Source organism: Erythrolamprus reginae, chromosome 2, assembly GCF_031021105.1.
Source record: "Erythrolamprus reginae isolate rEryReg1 chromosome 2, rEryReg1.hap1, whole genome shotgun sequence".
Lineage (NCBI taxonomy): Eukaryota > Metazoa > Chordata > Lepidosauria > Squamata > Dipsadidae > Erythrolamprus > Erythrolamprus reginae.
Genome location: NC_091951.1, coordinates 156,833,344 through 156,857,478, shown reverse-complemented (window position 1 = coordinate 156,857,478; position 24,135 = coordinate 156,833,344). Strand labels below are relative to the sequence as shown.

General features: G+C 40.1%; 1 protein-coding gene across 1 annotated transcript in view; it reads left to right on the top strand.

Annotated features, from left to right (window-relative positions):
• The window catches only part of DNAH17 (dynein axonemal heavy chain 17), a 151,593-nt gene that overhangs the window by 52,164 nt on the left and 75,294 nt on the right, over nucleotides 1–24,135 (top strand). Inside the window, exons 30-45 of the mRNA XM_070740114.1 lie at nucleotides 947–1,099; nucleotides 3,315–3,440; nucleotides 4,193–4,300; nucleotides 4,495–4,626; nucleotides 7,308–7,468; nucleotides 7,558–7,714; nucleotides 9,267–9,371; nucleotides 10,654–10,811; nucleotides 12,027–12,165; nucleotides 12,717–12,944; nucleotides 14,989–15,126; nucleotides 16,602–16,734; nucleotides 20,466–20,593; nucleotides 20,682–20,830; nucleotides 21,888–22,170; nucleotides 23,130–23,303. Coding sequence (XP_070596215.1) covers nucleotides 947–1,099; nucleotides 3,315–3,440; nucleotides 4,193–4,300; nucleotides 4,495–4,626; nucleotides 7,308–7,468; nucleotides 7,558–7,714; nucleotides 9,267–9,371; nucleotides 10,654–10,811; nucleotides 12,027–12,165; nucleotides 12,717–12,944; nucleotides 14,989–15,126; nucleotides 16,602–16,734; nucleotides 20,466–20,593; nucleotides 20,682–20,830; nucleotides 21,888–22,170; nucleotides 23,130–23,303 — 2,472 coding nt within the window. The remainder of the gene's footprint in view (nucleotides 1–946; nucleotides 1,100–3,314; nucleotides 3,441–4,192; nucleotides 4,301–4,494; nucleotides 4,627–7,307; nucleotides 7,469–7,557; nucleotides 7,715–9,266; nucleotides 9,372–10,653; nucleotides 10,812–12,026; nucleotides 12,166–12,716; nucleotides 12,945–14,988; nucleotides 15,127–16,601; nucleotides 16,735–20,465; nucleotides 20,594–20,681; nucleotides 20,831–21,887; nucleotides 22,171–23,129; nucleotides 23,304–24,135) is intronic.

Below are 24,135 nucleotides of genomic sequence, written 5' to 3'. Positions count from 1 at the left end.
AAATATTTTGGAACAAAGTAGAGAAATGGATAGATGAAATAACAAAGGAGAAGATTAAAAAATCTCCTGAATTCTTTCTATTGGGCATTTCAAATACAAAGTACAAAAAAGAAATTTATTATTTAATAATACATATATTGGTTGCGGCGTGAATTGCATTCGCGCAAAAATGGAAAGAAAAGACAATACCAAAAGATGTTGAAGTATTTAAAAAAATTATAGAATGTCCAGAATTAGATATGATGACAAAAAGTTTGAATAATCAATTTTATAAAATATGGGATAAAGTATATGATTGGTGGAATTTTAAAAATAGTATTAAAAATTAAATAAGTAAGAATGTATAACTATTTGAAGAATTATAAGATAGAGTGAAATAGTCTATAGTATAATTAAGTTAGAAGTGGGTTTTTTCTGCATTAATATTTTGGTTTTTTTGAATAAGTATACAATATTTTATAGATATAGAAATTTAATTACTAGGTTTAATATAAAAATATAGAGTTAAATTTAATAAAAATGTAATGTACACGTGTGATATTTCTGTATTGATCTGACAACAGTTAGGGTTTTTATATTTTTGTATTAGTTAGACTTCTACGACAAGCAGAGCAATGGCAGCTCCTTAAATGTTTAATGTTGTTTGTCTTTGTTTGTCTTTTTGAAAAATAATAAAAATATTTTTAAAAAAAATAAAAGAGGATCTCACTTAACAGCTGATAAAAAGACCTTCCTCTCACCAGGATCAAACTGTGAGAGAAGAAAATACATGAATGGATCACTTGCACAGATCTGACTGATGTTTTCAAATTAGATACTTTTGTTTAATTGATCAATGCATACTTACTTCAAGCTTTCAACAGTGATGATCACTTTAAAAATATGCAGATGTCTTTATCAGACCTCTAATACCACCGTCTGGTCTTTTGTGTTGTAATTCTTGAAGGTGTCCCGCCATTTGTCCAAATTATTCGATAGCATGGCAAAGCTGAAATTCAAGCTAGACGCAGCAGGACAGCCTCTGAAGGTTGGCCTGGGAATGTATAGCAAAGAAGATGAGTATGTCGATTTTGACAAGGAGTGTGACTGCTCTGGCCAGGTTAGTTATAAATCCTTTTAAATGCAGTATTCCTGTAGACCTTAAATCAGCAGAAAAAAAATATCACAGGGCCAATTCCACTCCCAGACAATGTTTTATTTATTTTATTTATTTATTTATTGGATTTGTATGCCGCCCCTCTCCGTAGACTCGGGGCGGCTAACAACAGTAATAAAAAACATCATGTAAATCCAATACTAAAAACAACTAAAAATCCCTTATTATAAAACTAAACATCCATACAAACAAACATACCATGCATAAATTGTAAAGGCCTAGGGGGAAAGAATATCTCAATTCCCCTATGCCTGACGGCAGAGGTGGGTTTTAATGTTCTTGTTATATCCTTGCAAGAATGAAGGACTGCAGACTTAGAGTAAGTAATGGTTCTTTTTATTAGAGCAGAAGGTAACAGTTTACAGAACAGAACAAGCCAACTACAAAAACATGGCCGTGCCTGGCAGCTATATATACCCCGGGGCTGCCAGGCTCAGCCAACCAATCACCTTGTAGTATTTTCCCGCCCAAGGAATATGGGGCGGGTACAAGGCCTAACTGTCCTCTGGACACAACAGTTCTGCTCAAGGGTTAGACCTTATGGTTTTAATGGGGGGCAATTGAAAAGCACTGAAGGGTAGATTCCCCTGAATTATTTTCCTCCCAAAGTAGCATTACCTGATGGTGGGGGAAAATCATGACTAATCACAGTTCTTACCAGCAGTCTTAGTTAATTCAAGTTGCCACCTTGGCAGGTTACCTACTGGTCCTCACAGAACTTCCATAGTGGTGTCACTCATTATCTCTGAATAGATGTCTAAGCATTTTTCTGGAAGAATGCTAAACCTGTGCTCCTCCTTTATTCTCACCTTTGCTGCACCTATGATCTGTTGCTGTTGTTTTTAATCTAGGGGAAAATAGGAGAACTCTTGCCTGCTATCTGCTGCTATAAATCCCAAATAAAATAGTGCTGCTAGGGAATAGCTAATAATGAATGACAACCAGTAAAATTACATCCTTCACTGCCAAAAGAATTATGACACCGAAAAATATAGCCAAACAAACCCCGTGATATAGGCAGACGTTGCAGACCATTGATTGCAGAATCAGCAACAGTCAATTAGCAAAATCTCCTGCTTTTAAAAGTTAGGTCTGTTAGATATTGCCTGGGTGGAAGTCCTTAAGGGCCGTGGCCATGGGCTCAAGTTGAGCTACAGTCATGGAAGGCATATACAGTTTTAATTTATGCCACGGCATAAGGGAATATTTTGATCCCGTGTCCAGTTCCATTTGGCAAGGTCTATGGTTGAGAAGCAAGGGCACCACAAGCTTTGTGGTGGTCGGGTTGGAACTGGCAGCTGCGCCAGGGTTTGGTTTACCTCGGTTCCAGTCGCGGGAGAAATTTCCCGAGGCCCGGCGGTTCCCTCTGGTCGGCTGGCGCGGTAGGCGATGGTCTCTCGGCGGTGGTGGCGGTGGCTGTTGTCGTTGGGATGGCGAAGTCATGGGAAGATCGTCAGGGAGGCGAGCTCGACAGGCTTCCGCAATGTGCCCTCTTCGCATTTTAACTGTTCTTCCAGAGGGGAACAACATCTGTATATATATAGGATCCCCAGAGGTGGGCTGCTAAGGTGGAACGGTGACGTGTGCTCGCCCCCGTGGCTCTGAGTGCTGCTACTGCACCTGAGCAGTGCATGGAGACGCAGGCGCGCCCGTGTTTTGGTGTGGTTTTCTGCTTCCGCGCATCGAATTTCCTCCCACACTGCATGGTTGCACCTCGTGGGCCTATGTGCAGTGCTGGAAAATCCAAAAGAATTCCCCCCTCCCAAAAACAAGCTGAAAATAAGATGGTGACACATGCTCAGTGCCATGAAGTCAGCTTCTGCACATGCGCAGAAGAAAAAAATTCAGGAAAAAAATCCCCCCCCCCATTTTTTTCTCACCCCCCCCTTAAAAAAGATGGTGGTGTCCACAGACTGGCAGCAACAGAACCGGTTCCATGACATCATCATGACATTACCAGCGGGTTGCTACCGGTTCAGGCGAACTGCTTCCAACTGGGAAGAACTCACCTCTGGGTAGATGATACATAGGAGTAAAAATTACACCTGCATTTTGTTATGCAATCTGGTGAGGAAAGGAAATTAGAGTACGGATGTTTAGGAGGATGTATATCAGCGGACCCAAACATGCACAACTAATTTGGAAAGTTTGCACCCAGGTTGAAGTTTGGTTAAACCGAGTGTTGGAGAGAATGCAGAGTACCTTGCGCCAGCTAATAGCTGAAGCTGTAGTGACTTATGAGGAAAAGCCGAGAGAACAATGGATATTTGATTACCCAGCCCAGGTAAGCAAAAATACTGTGGTTCAAATAAAAAAGAGGCAGGAACCAAAACAAGTTCATTTACTTTTATTCCATCTGAATGTTTGGTCCTATCTAAGTAGCATACACACCTAATTTTCCCCATAACAACATCTCCGTGTGTGAGTTGCCTTGGCCTAAGAGAGAGGGACTTTTTTAAAAAAAAATTATATTGATTTTATAATATAAAAACACACATGCAACATATAACAAGTGCTCAGTGATTGTGCCCACCACCAGACAAACATTCGTGCCCCACTACCAATCGGGGGTGTTTCATGTATAAACCATTTTAACCAAGAGCGAAATATTTAATTACATATTATACAGTGATTCCAACTTGTTTCTTATAGCTTGGTCTCGGATTCTACTCACCATATATTGTCTTACCTTGTCCCATTGTCCCATCAGTTGTCGCAAATCAGTTTCATCCTTTTATCCATAATCTCAAATTGAATGTGGTCCACCTTATACCGGTACCAATTTTGCAGAGGGACTGGCTCAAAATCGCCCAGTGAACTTCGAGGCCTAAGTCACAATTCTTATTTCTTACCCAATATGTCAGCCATTATTCCAGAGTGGCTGAAATTTTAGCAAAATATGAAAGTAGACAGAAGAAGCCTTTTTTTGTCTGAGTAAGTTTAGTCTTAAAGTCTGATCACCCATACCATGAGGACAATGTTTGTAGATGATTAAACAGGCCTGCAACATTTCATATAACTCTTTGTCTGTGGCAGATTGCTTTAACATGTACCCAGATCTGGTGGACTACAGAAGTTGGCATTGCCTTTTCACGACTGGAAGAAGGCTATGAAAATGCAATTAAAGATTACAATAAGAAACAGGTGAATAGAGGTCTTTCAGTTTACCTGCAAAACTTTGGTGTGTGCAATGATAGAAAGTGTGTGTGTGTCTGTGTGCGTACATGTGTGTTAATGTGTGTGTGTGCATATATACACTTATATCAGACAAGTTTCCACAGCTCATTCTGAAAGAGATCAGAAAACCCTTTCATCTCTTTGGTTTTTCCTTTTCACAGATTAACCAGTTGAACACCTTAATTACGCTGCTGATTGGGAACTTATCTCCAGGGGACAGAATGAAGATTATGACCATTTGTACGATTGATGTGCATGCCAGAGACGTCATTGCCAAAATGATTTTAGCAAAGGTATATTGTGAACAAAAGACTGTGCAGTATTTTGTTCGTGGGCATGTTTGAGCAAACCTTTTGTTCTGCTCCTTCGTCCCGAAACCTCTTAATTTCAGGTTGAAAGATGAATTGCAAGAATCAGCCTGCCCCAGCCTGGTTGCACTTCAGATACAGTGGACCACATTTTTTTATAATCCCCATTGACCACGTCTGGGAGATTTCAGGATTGTAATTTAATGCATCCACCATGGAAAAATGAATGAGCGGTGAAGGTTGGGCCAATCATAACACTACAAATTGTTTGAGTTAGCAAATGCCACAGAACTCAATACTGCTCTAATGCATTCTAATTTTATCATGAAGGAATCCTAAAAGAATCATTAAAAAAATTTGTAGGACAATTGTGACCATTCCAAATAAACATTGAAGTCGTCTTCTCTTAGTGTGTCTTTGAGAGATCAATAGTTTGGGAATTTGACTATGAAACTTTAATAACCTGATCTCCAATAGACGTTTTTGTACTGGCAATGCCATGAAGCCTTCTCCCTTATTTACAAAGGGCAAACAGATCTGCTATGACATGAGAAATCCTGAACAGGTGTTCCACTTGGTTGCACTAACTTACGGTACTTACATAATTGAAAAAGATATACTTAGAAAATCTGTATATGAAAGGTTTTTGTTTGTTCACATAATCAGCTGCCTGACAAAAGAACACCAAGAGTTATCTTTAACCTTTAGAAGGAGCATTGTTAAAAATATTAATACTGCAAACCTTTGGTCCAGTTGGGTGGAACAATGGAGGAACCTGGAAGATCACCTAACTTTCATTAAAGGCAAAATAATTACCAGTAATCTTCATCCATAATGAGAAAAAACTTTATTTAAGAAGTTTATGATGTTCATAAATGAGATGTGCAAAAAAGGTGGGTGGTCAATTTGTAAAATCCCAGGCCAGCTGGTGGCAGAACTAATGGATGTCATTTGTAACAAATTCCTACAAAGAAGCAAGATCATAATTCACTCATCCATCTCTGGATCCGCTCTAATAGGTTTAGTGGATAGTCATGGCATTTCTTGCTCCCCCCTACCCAAGCTACCCAAATACAGAGCTGATACAGCTGCCAAAAGGGGATATTAGAAGCTGATAGCAAAACAAAATGGGCGAAAAGCTCTCACCTTGAGAATGTTTGGCTCCACCCAAGAGAAAATGGCTGCCACTCAGCCAACCTGTTGCACAGTTTATTTGCTTCTTCTGTAAGGCACACATTGAAAGAAGCAAAGCCGTCAATCATTCATAATAATAATCAGTGGTGGGCTCCTACGGGTACAGTCAGGTATGCAGAACCAGTAGAAACATTTTGGTCAGGTACGCAAAACTGGTAGAAATATTTTGAATTGTTTTCTTTTTTCCCCCCTTCTGGGCTATGGGCATAGTTCCCTCTAAGCTGAGCAGTGAGCAATCGCTCACTTAAAAATCATCATCAACTCAGAGTTTTCCAAACCTGCCCAGAAGCCGAGAGGGAAATTTTATTATTATTTCTGTGCCGCCTAGTCCCGAAGGGACTGCCGCTCAGACACTATACTTTTCCACCCACCCCAAAAAATTTTTAGAGAGAACACTGGCTATGGGTATGTTAGATTAGATTAGATTTATTGGATTTATATGCCACCCCTCTCCACAAACTCGGGGCGGCTCACAACAATAATAAAAACAGTACATAGTAACAAATCCAATGCCCACCAATCTAATTACAATTTTAAGTTAAAAAATTCATAAAACAATCCCAATATATATAAAAAACAGGCACACAGTCAATCAATCAAACGGCAAAACAACATGGGCAAGGGGGAGATGTTTTAGTTCCCCCATGCCTGACGACAGAGGTGGGTTTTAAGGAGTTTACGAAAGGCAGGGAACCGGAAATGTTATTCGTATCATAGGAAATGTGCATAATTTTAGAAGAGCTGTGCGTGTGTGTGTGTATGTGTACATGCACATACAGTTTATATAGTAGATAATATACTGTATATATAGTAGATAATGTATATATGGTATATATACATAAATTATAGTATATTTTGGATGTTCAGTAATAGTAAATAGATAGGGAAATTGTATCTCTTTGAGGCTAGGAGAGGCCAGGCACCCTAACCCTAACCCAAACCATTGACGTGAGTGACGTCAAGTTGGCCACCTTTAAGCCAGTCACATGATCTTTAAGGCAACCCCCCCAGTCACATGATCGTCAAGCCACTCCCACCTGGTCACATGGCTGGCAAGCTACATCCACAAAACACTCCAGTGTGGTAGTAAAATTTTTTGCAGCCCTTCACTGATAATAATTGTATCCAGAGGACATTTAGGTATTGTTACCCGCCCCTTATCCTTCGGCAGGAAAATACAGAGACTGGATTGGTTGGCTCAGCCTGGCAACAGGGGTTATAAATAGCTGCCAGGCACGGCCATGTTGTTGTTGTTGTCGTCGTTATTCTTAGTCTAGTAGCCGTTGCTTATTGCTGTGTTCAACAATAAACCTTCCAACAGTTCCGGGCCTACTGCTGTCTCCTTTCTGAACAGATGTGACAATAATGATTGCCACCAGCTATTCCCCTTCTTCCTCAGTTTCTCACTAAACCCCAATGAGGGCCTCCTTGAGCTCCCTAGCCGGAACTAAATTGCCCTTCTCTCGTGACAGGTGGAGAGCTCTCAGGCCTTTACGTGGCAGTCCCAGCTTAGGCACCGTTGGGATGAAGAGAGGAGGCACTGCTATGCCAATATCTGTGATGCTCAACTCCAGTATTCCTATGAATACCTTGGCAACACTCCTCGTCTGGTGATCACCCCGCTTACCGACCGGTACGAGCTCACCTCTCACAAACCTGAGTCTGGCACAGCCTGATTTGTTGGGCCCAAAAGATAACATGCCTAATCCCTGTGTTTTGCAGCTGCTATATCACCCTGACCCAGTCCCTCCACTTAATCATGGGAGGCGCCCCTGCGGGCCCTGCAGGAACAGGAAAAACCGAGACCACCAAAGACTTGGGCAGGGCTGTAGGAATCATGGTATATGTCTTCAACTGCTCTGAGCAAATGGACTACAAGGTAGCGATCCAGCGGGTGAAATGAAATATATGGGTCAGGAGAACAGCTTGCATCCCATTAAAGTCTCCAATTATTATTCTAATGCAATGTTTTCCAACCTTGGCAACTTGAAGATATCTGGACTTCAACACCCAGAATTCCCCAGCCAGCAAATGCTGGCTGGGGAATTCTGGGAGTTGAAGTCCAGATATCTTCAAGTTGTCAAGGTTGGGGAACACTGTTCTAATGAATGCCTACACACTGTTTCTTTGATTCGATTCAAGGACAAGTACTTCTTTAGCGCATTTGAGTCACACACAAATCGCTTAGAAAAGAAATCCAAAGCAAAGACCATGACAGGAGAATCATTCATTGAGAGCTATAATTAAATATACATGGGTTTTTGTTGGTTCTGCAATGATTGTGTTAACGTTAAAGCAATGGGCTTTTTCCCAAGTTCCCATGCAGTAAAATAACCATTTTCCATCTGCACTGTTTCCATTTAGCAGCACTAATTATACCACTGAAAACGGCCTAAAAAAAGAACAGGCTGCACATTTTTACACGAGTGCTTTACAACAGTTTCTTTTAAAAAATATCCTTTTTGATGATGCCTCATCTGTTTTATGCAGTTTTTGATTACCGAGGAGAGGACTATTGCCTGTCAAATATGACTGATGGTTGGGGTGTCTTCCCCTTGCAATGCACTCATTTCTAAAACAATGCATCTCATTTCAGTTTGAAGTTCCTTAGGGAGTGGCCTTGTGAGTGATCTACGATTTCACTTTTAATTTTAAAATGACTCACTGAGAGATGCTAGGACAGTGATGGCGAACCTATGGCATGGGTGCCACAGGTGGCACGTAGAGCAATTTCTGCTTGCATGTGAGCTGTTGCCCTAGCTCAGATCCAACATGCATGTGTGTGCCGGCCAGCTGATTTTTGGCTCACAAAGAGGCTCTGGGAGGGTGTATTGGCTTTCAGAAAGCCTCGGTGTGTGTGTGTGTTAGGGGAGGGCATTTTTACCCTTCTCCAGCTCCAAGGAAGCCTTTGGAGTCTGGGGAGGGCCAAATATGAGCCTACTGGGCCCACTAGAAGTTGGAAAACAGGCCATTTCCGGCCTGCAGAGGGCCTCCGGAAGGTGGGGGAAGCTGTTTTCGCCCTCCCCAGGCATTGAATTATGGGTGTGGGTACTTGCGCACATGTGATAGCGCACACAACTCTTTTGACAACCGAGGGGGGGAAAAGGTTTGCCATCACTGCGCTAGGATGTTAGGAATACTTGCAGATCTCTGCCAAATTAATCCATAGAACCCAACCATTCCCCTACTGGCTTACTCTAGATAGGGCTTGTTCACTGAAATATCACATCATTCCACTGGCAATTATGCAGGACAAATTGGAACTATCCATAGTGGGGTATTTCCCTCAACAAACACCACAAGACTGCATGACCCATATTACTTTCACTGTGCACAAAATAAAGACAACTGCTGTTTAATAATGTTCCCCACTGGGGGGAAAAACTCAAACCTTAATTCCGGAGACAACTTTTCTCTCTCTCTTTCTCTAGTCCTGTGGAAATATCTACAAAGGGCTGGCACAAACTGGGGCTTGGGGATGTTTTGATGAATTCAATCGGATTTCAGTAGAGGTCCTGTCTGTAATTGCTGTACAGGTAAATATTTTCCACTAAGAGGCCCGTGCCATTGTGTGTAAATAACTAGGGCAGAGAAGGTGATTTCAGCTTGATGATTGCAGCTAAATGTCTGTTTTGTGTGTATTCCAAGAATAACAACTGCTTAAAAAGGAGGAGGGTGGGGGAAAGACTGGGCAGCTAGTCCATTTTTTTTTAATGTTCTGATGAGATAAAAAATGTAAGTGGCAATTGGAGGCTGTACAAAGGAATAAAATCTTCAGGACACAATGTAAAATTCTGTGAATGATGAAGAGCAATCATGCAATGAAAGATTTGAATGATATAGAAATAATGGATCGGATCCAAACATCCTATAAATGGAATCCTGCAGATAAAATGTCCCAGAAAGCAGAAGGAAGCCTTTGTGCCTGTGTTTTCTCCTTCCTCTACAATATTCCTTGCAGTTTCTATAAGTAAAAGCTACCAGACATGAACTGCAAAGTTCAGGTAACCAATGGAGCTTTATGTGCTTCTGGCTGCCCTCTAGTTAGTGATGGTCTGGATTTTTGGAAATCTAATCTGGTAGCTCTACTAGAAAACAGGATTATATCCAAAAGCCTAATGGTTATAGTGGAATCTGCCTATAACCGTTAACTACAAGTAAGCAATTACTATTGCCGGCATGAAGCATCAAGTAGTCTCACATAAAAAAAATGAAATAAGTTTAATATTAATGTCATATAATGACAATCTATAGATGTGTCTGATTGTCCCAAATGTTGATTATGAGACTGCCATGAATTTATTTTATTTTAATTTAATTTATTTGACTTCTATGCCATCCAATCCCATAGGACTCATGAACTCATGCAAAATCATGAATATTTGCAAGATGTTGTTTTCAAATAATCCAGGGAGCTCCCTAGAGTTCCCTTATTCCTCCTTACTTGACTAATGGGTGCTGAGACTGCCCAGAAAGGAAACACTTTCTCTTCTCATTCCAAACACAGAACAATTTTCTGAACCCTGCAGCAGTCTTTTAAAAGTTGGTACTTTTCAACTTGCAAAAAGCCTTATACAGAAGCATATGTTTTATTTTAGTCATGCCTAATTTACCATAAGATATCCTGGAAAATGAATGTGTGAGCTTCAGTGTGCAGTTATTTCTTGGTTTACTATTTATCCAACATGCCTTGGGTATTATCAGCTCCAAGTACCTTGAATTGTTATACATTTATATGCAAATATTTGTACACTGCTCTTCATTTTCCAAATGCAGCCATGTGTGAATCAATAAAAGGATCTTTTGCTCATTGTTTAGGTTAAATGTGTTCAAGATGCTATTCGAGCCAAGAAGAAGACATTCAATTTCCTTGGAGAGATGATTTCTCTGATTCGCACTGTTGGAATGTTTATTACTATGAATCCTGGGTATGCAGGTCGTACTGAACTGCCTGAAAATCTGAAAGCTTTATTCAGGTATTAACGTCTTGGGGAAATAAGGCGATGCAGGTTGGCTTAAATAATGATAAAGTTTGACTCAGGGAATTTACTCAAGAGAAAGACCAAGCTTAAATGCAGAAACTCAGATGGCTATATTTGTTTGGACTTCGAAGCTAAGTGGGCCCAGTAAGCACTTGGATGAGAGGCCTGCATGGACTATCTGGGCTATAGACTAATATGAGCATATCTCTCAGAAGAGACTACAGTGTTCCCTCGATTTTCGTGGGTTCGAACTTCGCGAATAGCCTATACCACGGTTTTTCAAAAAATATTAATTAAAAAATACTTCGCAGGTTTTTTTCTATACCATGGTTTTTCCCGCCTGATGACGTCATACGTCATTACCAAACTAATAATTTTTGCAAATCAATAACAAAAAAAATAATTATTGTTAATAAATAATTATGTTTATAAATATCAGGATCACTAAGTGTCTTATTCAATGGTGAGTACCAGTAATAATGGTGAGTAAATTATTGTTAAAGGAATGGGAAATGGTAATTTAGGGGTTTAAAGTGTTAAGGGAAGGCTTGTGATACTGTCCATAGCCAAAAATGGTGTGTATTTACTTCCGCATCTCTACTTCGCGGAAATTCGACTTTCGCGGGCGGTCTCGGAACGTATCCCCCGCGAAAATCGAGGGAACACTGTACTTCTATTATATTGCCACTACAAGTACATATTCATATTCATGTCTATAAAATCAGCAAGAGCTGAATTTGAGTTGGAAATGTATATTTAAGATTGGTCATGCCTACTTTACCAGCCTTTAATGGGACAATGTCCTCCAGAATGCCTATTTCAATGAGGTGCTTTTAAATTTCTAAATGTGTCACCAGCCAAAAAAGGCTGGAAAACCCTGAATATGGACTGAATATAAACCCTGAAATAAACTTTCAAAATACAGCTGCAGTCTTTTATTTTGAAAATTTGGCCAGGCAATATTCAAAATGGCCTTTTAAACATAAAATATCATTATACTGGAAAGCTGTTGATTACACATCATAAAAAGTGCATGTATAATTTTTTACCTTTTTACATCAGGTGGATATTTTTTCTAATAGAGGCACTTAAAATTGAATTGTGTCTGGCATTTGCAGCGAGTGCTCACTATAGATGAATGGAAAGATGAGCTGTTGCTTCTGCACTATAAGTACTCCATATGTTCATTTCCCCCTTGTCCTCTTGTAGGCCCTGTGCCATGGTTGTTCCTGATTTTGAGCTTATCTGTGAAATCATGCTTGTTGCTGAAGGTTTTATTGAAGCTAGGCTTCTGGCCAGGAAATTTATTACTCTCTACACACTATGTAAGGAGCTACTTTCCAAGCAGGTAATTGAATGTGGTTCCACAGCTGTGCAATGGCGCCAAATATTTTAAAGCAAACACAAAATTGGTGGGAAAGGATTGGCAAAGATTTCTGAAAATATTACAGTAATATAACTCACTGAATTCCATCTCCATTACTCCATTATACTGTATGTTGTTTCCAAAGTCCGAGAATGTATAGATTTCAATATCTGGAATAAATCCATGATAAATGCAGCTGAACACACTGTTCATTTGGGTAGGCCAAAGCAGCATGCAGTAATCTTTCCCAACTAGGAGAACCATAGATATATTTGGATTGCAATTCCCATAGTGAGGAAGGTGGGAGTTATGGTTCCGAAACATATACAATACCCTGGGTGGGGAAAGCTGGTTTAAAGACATCAAAAGGTTTGGGGAGGGTCATCTTCCTCTGATTAAGAGTGGATAACTTTGCTAAGGAAGCCATGTCTATGAAGCATCGGTCCTCGATGGAAGTGAGGGATGTTTTGCGCCTTATTTAAGCAATGTCGTTTTATTCACCTGGAGTTCTAATGGCACTTCGCGTCTTTCAGGATCACTACGACTGGGGGTTGAGAGCTATCAAGTCTGTGCTGGTGGTGGCAGGGTCCCTGAAGAGAGGAGACCCAGGCCGGGCTGAAGACCAGGTCCTCATGAGAGCTTTGCGAGACTTTAATATACCCAAGATTGTGACTGATGACTTACCTGTGTTCATGGGACTCATTGGGGACCTTTTCCCAGCCCTGGATGTACCCCGGAAACGTGACTTGAACTTTGAGAAGGTGAGTTGGCTACCATGGGTTCAAGCAAGGGGCTAAGGCAGTGCTTCACGTGCGTGGTCCCTCTCGATCAATTCCACCGATGGGGAGTGTTTTACCAGTTGCACACGGCTTTGAGTCTGGAAGAAAAGGCAGCCAGGCAGGGGGGAGCAGCTGCGTGGGTTCTTGTTGTTCTTGGTTAGCACCGTGTTAGCCATGAATGGCGTGGTGAACCTGCTGCTGGACAAGGAGGAGCATCCTCTGCAGCTGGGCGAAAGCTTCGGACGGCACCCTAAAGCTTCCTTCCACACCATTTGCTGTCAGTACCCGGCAGAGATGGAACTTATGGGCCTATGAAAACAGGCTCCACTAAGGTCAATGTGACTTACTCCCAGGTAAGTGGGTAGAGCAGCTTTCCCAACCAATAGTTTTCTTGCCGCTTATAATAAGTAAAATAATAAATATTAGCACTAAAATTCCATTGGGGTTCAGATCAGAGGGTTGGAAGGGGGTGCAAAATGTTTACTTCTTCCTAGCAGGGGTGTAACAAAAAATAATTGAGGAGCACTGGTCTAAGGAAAGCAGCTAAATGCTTCTTCTTAGAAGTACAAGTATTTTCTTCTGTGGGAAAATCAAGATGTCATCAGAAGAACAGCCTTGATTCAGAAACTGGCAGGGGCTGCCCTCTTCACTTACTTGAGTTATAAGACTGAAAGATGACAGGGCCTGTAAGTAGAATCATGATACCAGGCCTTGCTTCAGAGGTTAAGGGTGAAATAAGGTTCAGGAGAGAAGTTTTATTTTATATTTTTTTATTTATTCTTTGTCCAATATACAATACATATGGAAGAGAATAGACATTGAGTAATATATATAAAGATAGTAAGGAAAAAGAAGAGAAATATATGAGAGGGAGAGAATATATATGATATATGAGATAAGGAAAGACAATTGGACAGGGGACGTTAGGCACACCAGTGCACTTATGTACGCCCCTTAAGTGATAGGAAAGTGAACACAAAAACAAGGGGGCACAGTCTGAGGTTAGTTGGGGGAAAGATTAGAAGTAATGTGAGAAAATATTATTTTACTGAAAGAGTAGTAGATGCTTGGAACAAACTTCTAGCAGACGTGGTTGGTAAATCCACAGTAACTGAATTTAAACATGCCTGGGACAAACATATATCCATCCTAAGATAAAATACAGGAAATAGTATAAGGGCAGACTAGATGGACCATGAGGTCTTTTTCTGCCATCAATCTTCTATGTTTCTAGCATATAGAGGAGTTCCCTTGGCCCATGTCTCTCTCTGTCTCTGTCTCTGTGTGTGTGTGTGTGTGTGTCTGTCTCTCTCTCACTCACTCACACACACACACACACCTTGCTTCCTACACTTTGATTAATGCTTAGAGCCACGTGCAATTATATTTGTGGTTTTGTTCATCTCTGAATTATACACTCTGGTTCTTGTCTTAAGCACCACATTGCTACCACCGTTATATAGTCAGTGTAAACAGATAGGGAGATGGGTGGTATCGAAATGTGAAGTATGAATATTCCTCAACTTGCAACCATTTATTTAGTGTAATGGTGCAAAAAAAAAAAAAGTGACTTATGGCCAGCCTTCAAAATCACATAATCAAAATTTGGATGTTCGGCAACTGGCATGCATTTACAATTGCTTGCATTGTCCCACGATCACCATTTTTGCAACCTTGAGAGCTGACTTTCAACAAGCAAAATCAATGGGGAAATCTGGATTTGCTTAACTATTAGAGCAAACTAGAGTGTTAAATCACGGGTAATTCATTTAATAACTGTCTTCTAGCGACAGAGGTTCTGGTCCCAATACAGGATATAAGTTGAGGATTCTCTTCCCCCCCATCTCTCTCTCTCTCCCCCTCACTCTGTGTGTATATGTGTCTCTGTGTGAATTTAATTGCCTGTGTGGACCAATCATGAAGATTAATAGAAAGGACTGGAATACAGTAGACTGATAAATAAAACATGCAGAATTGACCCAATCTGGAAATAAACAAATCTGCCTGTGATTTCTCTTATCCTCAGATTATTAAACAAGCTGTTATTGAACTCCGCCTGCAACCCGAGGAAAGTTTTGTTTTGAAAGTGGTGCAGCTAGAGGAACTACTGCAAGTCCGACATTCAGTGTTCGTGATTGGAAATGCCGGCTCTGGCAAGTCACAGGTGGGAACCCTGCATCACCACTTAGAAGCTTTTAGCCAATAACTTAGTTCAGTGTCACCACCAAGGGCCAACTGGAAATAGAAATGTTTTGCTTAAAATTGGTTTCACAGAATATGGCAGCCTTCATACACAGACTCCCCAAATATTTGTGATTGACAGATCTTGCACCTAAGAGCAGGGGACTGAATGCACTGCTCTCCAGAGGAAGGGGCTACACGCTGGAGGTTCCTGTGATCCCATTTGCTGAGGGAGGGAGGAATGTAAACAGTTTTTCTAGCTCTACCATTGTCACGTTGAATCCTGTTAGGTTTCCCAAAGTAACAATACTGCAGCTGTAGCCAACTGCTTTTCTAAGCATCAGTCCCACATCATGATTGTGGCTTTGGTTAGGTGAACACCGTAGACAGACCAACTGATTGCAGGATGCTTCCTTCTCAGTATCTGGATAAGGAACAATTAACCCTAGCAAGTGGGTTTGGGAACCTTCTGAATTTATGGACTCTTCATCCTTGGTCCTGGTTGAAGCTGTATTCCCTCAGACAAAACTGGTGCACAATTTGGACAGTCTCTAGAAATCTAGGCTTCTGGAAAAGCTGGTAGCAAGCATGCCAAGAAGGCCTTTGCACAATCCTAGATTGCAATGTCCACAGTCACTTAAGCTCTCATCATGCCCTATTTAAACTACTGCAATGTGCTCTACACAGGGCTTCCCTTGAACACTATCTGGAAGTTGTGCTTGATTCAGACGCATTTGAAGCAAGTAATTATAAACTCGTCTTGGTGCACCCATGCAACGTAGTTATGTTAATTCATCCTATAAGATCTGGCAGAGAAGAATGCTTCAGGTCTCTTTCACAAAATAATCCCACTTAGTGGGAACTAGGGGTGATGTCCCTGCCCCATGAGACATCATTTCCTCTGGTTCAGATCCTTCTTTATTTCTAAAAACATGGTTCTTCTCTCAGGCATTGACCAGATCCCAGGATGATCTCACATATAAGGCTTTTGGACAAGACCTGAGCTAGCGGGCCTTAGCTGCTTCCCTGATTATTATTATTTCTGTTGTGTTAGCCTGTGTTGTTTTAATGGTCTGGGATTACATATTATATTATAATACTTTTAATTCCCAGTCTTTACATCCCCACTCCCCCAAAATGTAAGCTACTCAAAGTCTTCCTTGCAAATTAGGCAACCATATACGTCAATCCAACATCCAAACTGGATCAGTCATCAGGACCAGAGTTTTAGTCTTGTGAGCTTTAGGACTCATGCTGGAGCCCATCAATGCAATCAATATCTTTGGAGGTTCCAATGAGGAAGCTTTCCAAAAGTATGTAGTGGCTGCATCTTTTGCTTAGGCTGTTTCAAAGATGCTTAAAATGGAAATCCAATATACTTGCAGAACACCGGATTAGGAATACACACAATAGTGTGAACATGATGGACAAAGCACTCAATCTTTTTCCTTCTTGCAGGTATTAAAATCTCTTAATAAAACTTATCAGCTCATGAAGAGGAAGCCTGTAGCAGTTGATCTTGATCCTAAAGCTGTGACTTGTGATGAGCTATTTGGCATAATTAATCCAGCAACCAGAGAATGGAAAGATGGTAAGAAACAATATAGCTACTTTCTGGAGATTGCAGCTGAACAACATTTTTTATTTTAAGTATTGTTCAAATACCCTCTCCAGAAATATATAATAATTTTATATAATCACAAAAAATGATTATATAAAAGCTGAGAAAATATTACAAAATAAGCAGATGTGTCCATGAATGTGCATAGAAACCTCGAGCATTTGCTTTGCAGAATAACATTTAAATTTCTTCCCTGAAATACTACCATAGTGGCACATTTTTTTTTCTTTTGCAAAATCAGAGTCTGGCTGAAAATAATGATTACAACTCACTTATCTTCACTTAGAATAATGGCTTGCTTAGGAAACTCAGAGGTATTTTGTCATTCATTGTTTTGTTATTGCTGTGAGCCGCCCCGAGTCTACGGAGAGGGGCGGCATACAAATCTAATAAATAAATAAACAAATAAGCAAACAAGCAAACAAACAAATAAATAAATAAATAAATAAATTAGGGAAAATTACATACCACAATTATGAACCCAAAACACATTCCTTTTGTTTAAAATTCTAATTCTATTACTGTCTAAAAAGAACCCTTTGTTACACTGTGTATAAATTCTTCCCCATTTGAGTTATTTGAGCCAACATCAAGCAGGACAGAAAACCAGGATTATTTTTTTATCTATGGTATATCTGATGAAATAACAATAGCAATAGCACTTAGACATTCAATTCAATTCAATTCAATTCAATTTATTAGATTTGTATGCCGCCCCTCTCTGAAGACTCGGGCCGGCATATACCACTTCACAATTCTTTACAGCCCTCTCTATGCAATTTACAGAATCAGCATATTGCCCCCAACAACCTGGGTCCTCAGTTCACTGACCTCAGAAGGATGTAAGGCTGAGTGAATGGTCTTTTTTATGGCTTGGCATGACTACTTTTACACTGATGTGAGTTAGCAAAAGGAGAAATAGGAGAAAGGAAACTGGAACTGCAATTACATAGGGGCGTGGTGGCAACGTGGTTAGAAAGCAGTATTGCAGGCTGCTGACTAGTGGCTCCCAGCAGTTCGGCAGTTCGAGTCCCACAGGCTCAAGGTTGACTCAGTTTTCATTCCAAGGTCAGTAAAATGAGGACCTAGATTGTTGTTGGGGGCAATATGCTGACTCTTTAAACAGCAAGGGCTGTCAAGTACTGTGAAGCAGTCTATAGGTATAAGTACAGTGATACCTCGTCTTACGAACCCCTCTTCATATGAACTTTTCATGATACGAACCTGGTGCTTAAGATTTTTTTGCCTCTTCTTCCGAATTATTTTCACCTTATGAACCCGAGCTGCTACTGCTGGGATGCCCCGCCTCCGGACTTCCCTTCATTTTTGCTGGCATTGCTTTGAATCTCAGAGAGGGGAGCCTCAGGGAAATCCCTGCGCTTTGGCTGACAACGGAAGTTCAGAGGTGGGGTTTCCCAGAGAGGGGAGCCTTAGGTGAATCCCCACGCTTTGGCTGACAACAGAAATCCGGAGGTGGGGTTTCCCAGCGAGGGGAGCCTCAAGGGAATCCCTGCGCTTCGGCTGACAATGGAAGTCCGGAGGCGGGGATTCTCAACGGCGCAAGGCAAAAGGGGTGACTTTTGGGATGGGGTTACACGCATTATTTGCTTTTACATTGATTCCTATGGGGAAAATTGCTTCGTCTTATAAACTTTTCATCCTACGAACCTGGTCATGGAACGAATTAAGTTCGTAAGACAAGGTATCACTGTACTATTGTTATTGCTACTCCATTATACAGGCTGATAGGCTGAACTTGGCTGTCATCCAGTATTCTTGTGGGGCAGAGATAGAAAGCTATCCATTTGTCCAGCCTTATATATAGATGTTAGGGATTAGAACCCTGGAAGGGACACCCACCTGCTTATTTGCTAGAGAGAAATGCTGCTGCTGTAAGTTAAAATTTGAGAGAGGATAAAATTGGGATGGGGGAGAAAAATGAGGAGAGGAAATGTACCATAGAGTGTTGTAGAAGGCAATGGCTGGAGAGAAAATATGGAGAGTTAGTGTGATTGTATGGTACAATATTTGGTGCCCAGCCAGAGAAATTGTAGGAAGGCGACATGTTTACCCAAAGTCCGGGGTGGGAAAGAGATAGAGAGAAAGAGATAGAGAGGACAGAGAATTGGAGCCTTTGGCAAAGCTGGGAAAGGAGTTGGCAGAAGACTCTGAAGAGGTTTTTGCTTCCCAAATGGTGGATCCTGGGACAATGATCAGCTGAGCAAATCAAAAGAAAGGAGATGAGAGGCACTGAGCCTATTCATTTGTAAATATGGCATATTTCTTCCTTTATTCCTTCTATAGTTACTGAAAGGGAGGATGCTAGCACACTCTCCTTTAGTGCACAATTTAAAGTAGTGTTGAGTGGTGACATCAAAGCTCCTTAGCCTCACCTTGTTTGGGGTGAATCTCTATTTATTTATTATTATTTATTAATTAGATTTGTATGCCGCCCCTCTCCGCAGACTCGGGGCGGCTAACAACAGTAAAAAGACAATATGAACAAATCTAATATTAAAAGTAATGTAAAAAAACCCAATTTAAGAAACCAATCATACATACAGACATACCATGCATAAATTTTATAAGCCTAGGGGGAAGGGAATATCTCAATTCCCCCATGCCTGATGACAGAGGTGGGTTTTAAGGAGCTTACGAAAGTCAAGGAGGGTGGGGGCAACTCTGATATCTGGGGGGAGTTGGTTCCAGAGGGTCGGGGCCACCACAGAGAAGGCTCTTCCCCTGGGTCCCGCCAAACGACATTGTTTAGTCGACGGGACTGTCAGTTGGAGTAAGCATAGAATTCAAAAATCAGGTGTTTTCCCAGCTGAGGTAATGGCCCAGCTGCGGTTCTACAGAGATCTACTGATTCACCTGGAAAAACAATTACAGTTGTGCCAGGGAATGAACTGACTCAGCTGTCAAACCGGGATAAAAATACTTGATCACAAGAATGCAGAGCTATCTGTTTGGCAGTATCTGAAAAAAGATCTTGTTCTAAGTTAAAGTTTATGAACATTTTTGGCCTATCGAGCTGGAGTCTTTTTGCCCCCATTCACATTTACCAGCTGGAAATAGGAATACATTAGCATATCTGTTGCTAATTCTCTTTGTGGGGCAGCCCCATATAGAGCTAGGAGGTGGCTAGGTGATGGCTCCCTGCAGCCTACATGGTTTTAAAGCATTAGCCTGTTTAGAGTGTAGTTGGGCTCAATTACTGTCTGAAGTGCATTGCTGTTAATATTCATGTAGAAAGCCCCGAAGAACTTGGTTACTTTAAAGAAATTATCTCTGCTGATGTCAGCAATTTAGACATTTATGATTTTTAGGGCAGATACGTGATTTGCAAATCTGCTGAGGACACACTACTGAACCCTTTTTTTGCAGCAGAATCTGTCTTGTACAAAAAATCTTCTTTACCATCTGGGAGACTGAAACGGGCCCTTGATTTAAGCGCCCTTTGAAAATAGTTCATATCAGCTTTGCCAAAGACCCGATAGTCTGTTTTCTGGATGACGAACTGATAACACACTACAACTTGGGCATTTATATAAATGAAATGATAATCACAAACAGTTTAATAACTGTATGCTGATATATGTTGGTATCAGCTCTGTGCCTTTTCTCTGCTAAAAGTTTACTGCAACTTGAGCATGTATGCATGTTATAAAATTCTCTGAGAATGTCTCTTTTCTGGACAGGCTTATTTTCAACTATAATGCGAGATCTGGCTAATATAACTCACCGCGGACCTAAGTGGATCGTTCTAGATGGAGATATTGATCCCATGTGGATTGAATCTTTGAATACCGTGATGGATGACAACAAGGTCAGCACAAGAAGCTCGGGGCTCAATAAACTTGGCCTCTACTTTTATGGACTTAGGAAGTTGCATTGTATGATTTCCTCCTTCTTAGGTGCTGACCTTAGCCAGCAATGAGAGGATCCCACTGAACCCCACCATGAGGCTTGTGTTTGAAATCAGTCACCTAAGAACAGCAACACCTGCCACTGTGTCTCGAGCAGGAATCTTGTATATCAATCCTGCTGACCTGGGCTGGAATCCGTAAGTCCTGGTTCCCTTTGAAGGTGTATCAGTACATCGTTTTTTAGATGTGGGATGTACAGTATATCCCGTCATAGATCAGACTAAGTCATCACTGACCATAAGAAGATGTTGCCAGGGATCTATTACTGCACACTATTCCAGATTATTCTAGTTCTAATAGCACATTACTTCATTCCAGTGAAGGGCTACCAAAATTTTTACTACCACACTGTGGGTGTGGCTTATGCAGGACGCCCTGCATTTTCTTACAACATCTTTCAGTGCAAATTGGGTGCTCTGGGGTGGAGCCCCATTTTTGCTACCCCACTGCGTTCCCCCCACCCACCCACCCCAGTCTGGGCAGTAGCCCACCCCTGCTTCATCCCCAAGAAACCTTTAGATAGACAGTGTTGTATGAGACAATATAATTATTAAATAAATTTTCCCTTGACCTGTTTCCTAGGTCCTGGAATCCTTCCATAGTGTCTGGATATTATTATTGGGTTAAGGACCTCCAAAGATAGTATAGTTGCTATGACAGCATAAGTAACTTATGAAAGACAAAGTCTGCCTCCATGATGTGCACAACAATATGATTTTTCTCTCCCTTGTGCAGAGGGGAGAGAAATGAATTTGTGTTTTAATATAAATTTGAGAAGGTGAGATGAGATATTATTGGTAACAAGCACTGATTGGTCTACTATTAACTATTGATCATTAGTCAATTCTTGCTTCTCCTTTTCCTTCCAAAATAAGAAACCTCTGGTGCTTAATTTTTACCAAAAGGTGTAAGTATCTTTAATTTAATTTAATTTATAAGCTGCCCAACTCCTTCTGGACTCTGTAATGTAAACTATATGTAATTTGGTTACACAAAAATGATTCCTTTCATAGATTGCTCATTGCTCATACACTTTGTATTTATTTAGTATGTAATTTAAGTGGCATTGCTATAAAGAGGTAGTGTAACAGAGGGGAAAGGAGAAGAATAAAAATATATCAGTTGATGGGTAGGACGTACATGTTATACACATGGGAATGCATATTCAATAAGTAATTTTATGTCACTATGCAGAATAGTGAGCAGTTGGATTGAGCGCCGAGAAGTGCAATCAGAAAAAGCTAACCTGATGATTTTGTTTGATAAATACTTACCTACCTGCTTGGACAAACTGAAATTTGGCTTCAAGAAGATAACCCCAGTTCCTGAAGTGACCGTGGTTCAAATGATTCTCTATCTGCTGGAATGTCTCTTGACTCCAATCAACACGCCTCCAGATTCTCCCAAAGAGCTATACGAACTCTATTTTGTATTTGCTTGCTTCTGGGCTTTCGGAGGAGCAATGTTCCAAGATCAGGTATCTTCAGAAATAGAAGTGATCAGGCTTTCCATTACCATAACTCAAGAGTTATCTTGATATAGACCAATTATGCAATAAGTAACATTCAGTACATAGAGTCCATTTTTCTATGGGCCTTTTCAAAGGTTTCTGCGCTAACAGAACTGATGCCATATTTTATTTTATTTTATTTTATTTTATTTTATTATTTTATTTTATTATTTTATTTTATTTTATTTATTTTATTTTATTTTATTTTATTTTATTTTATTTTATTTTATTTTATTTTATTTTATTTTATTTTATTTTATTTTATTTTATTTTATTATTTTATTTTATTTTATTTTATTTTTTGTTTTGTTTTGTTTTGTTTTGTTTTATTTTATTTTATCCAATACACAATAATACACAATGAAGGTTATAGAGGATATAGTAGAGAAGAAATACGAGATATAGGAGAGACTATAGGACAGGGGACGGAAGGCATTCTAGTGCACTTATGTACGCCCCGTACTGACCTTTTAGGAATCTGGAGAGGTCAACCATGGATAGTCTAAGGGTAAAATAATCTTCTTAGGGTTTAACATTTCCTTCATATGTCATATTGTTTACCAGGACTCTCTTCAAGGCCACATGTCCTTTAGAATCAATGGAAGTAGTGTGATTTGGTTTCTCTGCCCCACCTTTGAAGGGGGAAAAAAATCATACATTCCACTAGTAGTCCATTGTAGTCATTTGAACCCTCATTGAAATGAATGGGATTTGGGAAGTTAACTCTGTTTATCACAGCTGTTGATTCGGATCACTCATTCAGAATTATTCCTGCATTTTTAAAAACTCGCTTAGCTTTGATAAATTTTCTATCGATGTTTTATCATATTCCCTCCGGTCAAGTCATGTTTTCAGAACATACCGGTATTCTAACTTAAATCAAAGTGAAATTCAAAACCATAATAAATATGCATCTTTCTCTGCAGCTTGTGGATTATCGTGTGGAATTTAGTAAGTGGTGGATAAATGAATTTAAAACAATAAAATTCCCATCTCAGGGAACAATTTTTGACTACTACATTGATCCAGAGTCAAAGAAATTCATGCCATGGACTGATAAAGTGCCACAATTTGAATTGGATCCAGATGTCCCATTGCAGGTAATTTTTTTGAATTAATTCTATTTCTGATCTTGCTTTTTAGAGTACTTTTGCAGTACTCTGAGACCAAAATCTGTCTGACATTAGCAAAAGATAATGAATCTAGTTACCCAGACAAGTTCAGGAGAAATACAGATTGGTGATTTATAGTCTACTGGTAATTTGAGAGACTAGATTCTTGTCATGCTCCAAATATATCTATACACAGCTTCTATCTAAACCATTCAAAACAACAATTACCATTGCAGCAAAACTGGGTTTTAAAAAATGAACGATTAGTATGGACTCTATGTATCAGATAAAGTAAATGAAAGGTAAACATTTACAGTGTCTGTTGTGTTAAGGTTGTCATGAAATTTTAAATAGAAATCCTGCACAGATACTTCAACTATCCTAGTGGGTGTTTGTATCTTACTGTGGGTAAACCATGTATTTGTAGTAGAATAATGAGAGTGGATCAGTCCTAGAGGAAATCAACGCTGACGGCCCTTTGGAAGGATAGATAACTGAAGTTGAAGCTCAAATACTTTGGCAACCAAATGACAAGAGAGGAGTCGCTGGAAAAGGTCCAGCTATTGGGAAAGATTGAAGGCAAAGGGAGAAGGGGACGGCAGAGGATGAGATGATTAGATAGTGCCATAGAAACATAGAAACATAGAAGTCTGACTGCAGAAAAAGACCTCCTGGTCCATCTAGTCTGCCCTTATACTATTTTCTGTATTTTATCTTAGGATGGATATATGTTTATCCCAGGCATGTTTAAATTCAGTTACTGTGGATGTATCTACCATGTCTGCTGGAAGTTTGTTCTAAGGATCTACTACTCTTTCAG